The sequence below is a fragment of the Perca fluviatilis genome, unplaced genomic scaffold (assembly GCF_010015445.1).
Source record: "Perca fluviatilis unplaced genomic scaffold, GENO_Pfluv_1.0 PFLUV_unplaced_scaf_151, whole genome shotgun sequence".
Classification (NCBI taxonomy): domain Eukaryota; kingdom Metazoa; phylum Chordata; class Actinopteri; order Perciformes; family Percidae; genus Perca; species Perca fluviatilis.
In genome coordinates, this window is record NW_024375560.1 from 1 (window position 1) to 5,175 (window position 5,175).

The following is a 5,175-nucleotide window of genomic DNA, read 5'->3' on the forward strand; positions in this document are numbered from 1 at the left end:
CACACACCTGAGGTAACACCTCCACATTAACCACCCTATCACACACCTGAGGTAACACCTCCACGTTAACCACCCTATCACACACCTGAGGTAACACCTCCACGTTAACCACCCTATCACACACCTGAGGTAACACCTCCATGTTAACCACCCTATCACACACCTGAGGTAACACCTCCATGTTAACCACCCTATCACACACCTGAGGTAACACCTCCACATTAACCACCCTATCACACACCTGAGCTATCACACACCTGAGGTAACACCTCCACATTAACCACCCTATCACACACCTGAGGTAGGTGTGTGATAGGTCTGGCCACACCACAGATGCATTCTGGGACAGGAGGAAAAAAACACTCTGGGTTGTGTGAATTTCTCTTGTTGTCCTCCCGCCCACTATGCAATTTTTTATTTATTTTTTTCTCGGCCCAAATTAAAAAGAACTTTTTCTGCCCTTTTTTCCAACGTTTTTGTCACTTTTCTTCAGCTATTTTTTAAAATGTTTTTGTTGTTTTTTTTCATAGCGTTTTTTTTAAGCTTTTTCCGTTCTTTTATATAAAAAAAAAATAAATATTAGAAATGTTTATAAAATTAAATAAAACAGCCAAATTCAAAGAAAGTAGTGAACTGATCATTTATTTTACTTGTAAAGAGCGTCGTATGGAACCATCCATGTTATTTTATTTTATTTTTTTTACATTTTTTTTGGACACAAACTCAAATTTCTGATATAGAAACTTAAAAAAAAAAAAAAAAAGGGTCAAATTTGACCCGAGGACAACAGGAGGGTTAAACCAATCACAATCGTCTCGGGCGATGCTTAGCTCCGGACGCAGCGACGGTGGCTCTGCTAAACTGTCTCAGGAAGGAACTAGTTGACACAATCAAGTACCGTGAGCTATTTAAATGAGCTGATCCATGGTTAAACCTCATTGGCTCTCACCAGTGTATCTCCGTGTGTTCTCCGTCCACAACAATCCCACCAATCGCTCCCCAAAACGTCCCAGTTAGAAGAGGAAACGCCCTAAACACGTTCTCTGTAAATCTTAACAATCATACCCAGGAAGAACCGAGCAGACCTGCCTTGTTGCACGATCCAGTTTTTCCTCCAAACTTGACATTTTCAGCGTGTAAGCTCCCTGGCTCGAAGTTTGTTGCAGTTTCCAGAAGCGGCCACACACCAGAGGTGTATAGTCCAGGTGCCAGAAAGTAGAAATCCTGTCCAGCAGCTGTCCCAACCATCACTAAACCAGCTCCTCTACCAGGTAGATGAGCCAGTTAGTGAAAACACCTGTTCTAGATGTAGAGGCAGATCCAAAAACATGGCAGGATTTTTACTTTCTGGCACCTGGACGATACACCTCTGCCACACACAAAGATGAAATGTACTCCCGTTGACCCAGACAGGGACCGTTTTACTGCACACAATACATACTTGCTTTTTCTAGCTCAAAGGAAAAGTCGAAACTAAACAAAAATTTCAAAAACGAATTCAAAATTCAACACTATGTAATAACGTTGCTCCCACAGGGCGTCCCTCTGGACACCAGCAAACTGCCTCTGGACCAGAGGCTTCCTCCGTACCCACTCAGCCAGTCGCACCAGCACCAGCACCAACCAGGCTCCCACCAGCCTCCCCCCGGCCTGCAGGGCTCCCAGCCTGGACAGCAACCCTCTCACATGAGCCAGCAGCACCACCACCAGCAGCTGCATCGCCTCCAGCAGACGCAGCAGACGCAGCAAATGCAGCAAATGCAGCAACAGACGCAGCAGCAGCAGATTCAGCAGATGCAGCAACAGCAACAGTCACAGTCCATGCAGCAGCAGCAGCAGCAGCAGCAGCAGCTCCACCTGCAGAACCTACGCAACTCACACAACCAGCACGTGCAGCAGCAGCAATTTGAATCGGTCAGTAACAGTGGATGAAGAGATAAAGAGGAATCAGCTGTGCTAGCCTACATTTACATTGCTATGTTTTAGTTCAACATCAAATATGTCTTGCTATACGCTTTACACCTGAAGTTTCTTAGCATCCTTGGCTTCATCTACACCAGTGGTTCCCAACCTTGTTTTCCTTGGCGCCCCCCCCTTACTTAAAGGTATTGTGGAGGATTTTCTTTTTCCGGGTGGATCATCAAGACTATTGGTCCTCCTAGTTGTCAATCATTCTGGCGCTATGTTTACGTAAGGCTGTCGTTACGTGCTCGTCCCTAGGGTAGTTTTCGCTTTCTGCGCATGAATACTTTTAGGTGTATATGACTGGTGAGCTACGAGTGTCTACGAAAGGTACGACAAGAAGAGAAAGGCCTCTGAAGAAAGAAACAAGACCGGAGTGTTTTTGGGAGAATGTTTCACACGCTGGCGTGCGCTAAAAGCACAGGTTGGGCTCTCCACTGATGCCTCAGTCGTGAAGTTTCTACTCCACAGGTAAAGTTTGGCGTGCTATTTGGAGAAATCCATTTAAAATCACTGCTAGTGAAAGTTGATGTAAGCTATGATTAGCGATGCTAGCCCTGGCACAAGTCACGCACCGCGCACACACGGTAAACATCTCAATTTGTGAAAAAGTGCAAATCTTCTTTCTGAAAGTAGCTTGTATGAGCCATGCCGACAGCAACTTGTAAACACGTTTAATAGGCCTTCCCTCTCGGGAGCAGGGAGAGTGTTGCACATGTGCATTTTTTCAAAAAGTGGAGAGGGCGGATCTTTTCTAAAATTCGGGAAAATCCTCCACTATACCTTTTAAGTCTAACTTACGTTTCTCCGCCATGTCTCATTCATAAAATAGTGATGCCGTGGCGGCAGGAAAGACGAGGATGGTAGCAGCTAACAGCTAACAGCTAACAGCTAGCAGCAGACCTGATGACAGCAAGGGTCCCAGGTTAAGAGGTCCCAGAGATTTGGCCTACTAAGTAGCCTGCCTCCAATTTTAAGCGAGAACAAAATATACAATTTTTTTTTAAAAAAAAAAAATAGTTTTTATACAGACTTCTGTATACAGTACAGGCCAAAAGTTTGGACACACCTTCTCATTCAATGCGTTTCCTTTTTATTTTCATGACTATTTACATTTGTAGATTCTCACTGAAGTCATCAAAACTATGAATGAACACATATGGAATTATGTACTTAACAAAAAAGTGTGAAATAACTGAAAACATGTCTTATATTTTAGATTCTTCAAAGTAGCCACCCTTTGCTTTTTTATTAGTAAGGGAAAAACTTCCACTAATGAACCCTGACAAAGCACACCTGTGAAGGTAAAACCATTTCAGGTGACTACCTCATGAAGCTCATTGAGAGAACACCAAGGGGTTTGCAGAGTTATCAAAAAGCAAGGGTGGCTACTTTGAAGAATCTAAAATATAAGACATGTTTCAGTTCTTTCACACTTTTTGTTAAGTACATAATTCCATATGTGTTCATTCATAGTTTTGATGCCTTCAGTGAGAATCTAAATGTAAATAGTCATGAAAATAAAGAAACACATTGATGAGAAGGTGTTAATCAAACTTGCGTCTGTACTGTACATTATATATTCCAGTGTATTACCATAATTTGTTTAGCGTGCAAAATATATATATTTTTTAACCTCTAACCAGATAAAGAGACTTGTGACACCCTGTGATCTTTGCGCCCCCTAAGGGGTGCCCGGACCAGGTTAGGAACCACTGATCTACACTACTACATTTTGGTTTAAAAGCCAAACATCTTTGCTGAGTTTTCGCGCCTACGTCCACGCTACTCCGGTGTTTCCGAGCCCCTAAAACAGGAGACATTTGCTTTGAAAACTGGTGGCGCACAAATGGAGACATTTTGGAAACCAGGACACAGTCAGTCAGTCTTATCGGTTAGGTAGGCTAGCGTACCTTTCAGTAACCGGTCATGTGATAGGCTTGCATGAGTTTACACACCCATGCTAAAGTTGACTAAAAGAGGAATAAAAATATCATCTTTTGGAAATTGATTTTAATGCCTTAATTTAAAAAATGAGGAAAAATCCAACCTTTAAGGACACCAATTTTCTTTGTGCCAATGAATAATGCATCTTAAATAAATAAATGTTCTTGCTTAAAATAGAGTATCGATACAGCATAGTATCAAGATAATTTTGTGGCAATACTGTATGTCGATACACAGGCGCCAAGTATGGATCTTTTATGATATATGTGTTGGTCAGTCTGTCTGCTTGACGATCACATTTTGCAGCAATACAATTGAAGTGAGCTGAACAAATTGAGATGAAATTTATCTTTGTAGATACAACAGATGTTGACAAAGTTTCCTTTTTGGGGACATCATTTGAAACTGGGAAAAATTTGAAGTTGGAAAAAAGTTAATAATTGCAATATGTATTGCGGAATATTGCAATATGTTAATCGCATAATATATTGTATCATTGACATAAGTTCGGGATGATGATCATTATCGTGAGGCCTCTGGGGAGTTCCCACCCCTACTCTATGGGAATTTAACATTTAATGTATTTATTGATGATACATTATTCATTCACTAAAGAAAGTTGGTGTCCTAAAAGGAATTTTTTTTTTTTTAATTAATTGCAATAAGATCAATTTCAAAGATGTTTTTTTTTTTTTTTTTTTTTTATTCCTCTTTTTAGTCAACTTTAGCATGGTTAGTGTAAAGCTCATGCAAGCCACTGATCGTTGTCAGATGTGTTAATGTGGGCCGGAGATAAAGCTGGCTACTGGGGCTAAAACTCTAAGTGTGGACTGAGATGGTTTTTGTCTAAAAAGCGCTGCCTAAAAACTAAAGCGTAGCAAGCGCGTGGCTGTAGGCATACCTTTTGCAGTTGAAGCGCGTTACAAAGTGATTACGTTGTGTGTGTGTTGTGTGTGTCTCTCTTCAGCAGCAGCAGCAGCACACGCGAGCGAACTCACAGCAGATAAAGAGCGACGGCTGATGGATCAGTGCGTCCAGAGCTCCTCTCAGCATCCCGTCAAACAAACCGGGCAGCAGGCGAACCCAGCCAGTACCGACCTCTACAGCGTATGGTGACCGCGACGCCACGGGGAGCATTCCAGACGGGTTTAAAGTCATCTGGGCTCCACTGAACACACACAAAAAAGGCCTACAGGCCTAGAAGGTCAAACGGAACATATTAGCGATAGGGAAACCAGGAAACAGCTTGTGGTGCTCTATCACTAG

General features: G+C 42.2%; 1 protein-coding gene across 1 annotated transcript; it reads left to right on the forward strand.

Moving 5' to 3' along the window:
* Positions 1-1,531: 1,531 nt before the first annotated feature.
* On the forward strand, positions 1,532-4,930 carry LOC120555071 (putative mediator of RNA polymerase II transcription subunit 12; the record flags this gene model as incomplete). The annotated part of the gene is given in 2 exon segments (XM_039793855.1): positions 1,532-1,914; positions 4,877-4,930. Coding segments are annotated over 2 exon segments (437 nt in total), but the record flags the coding sequence as incomplete, so codon positions are not given.
* Positions 4,931-5,175: the final 245 nt, after the last annotated feature.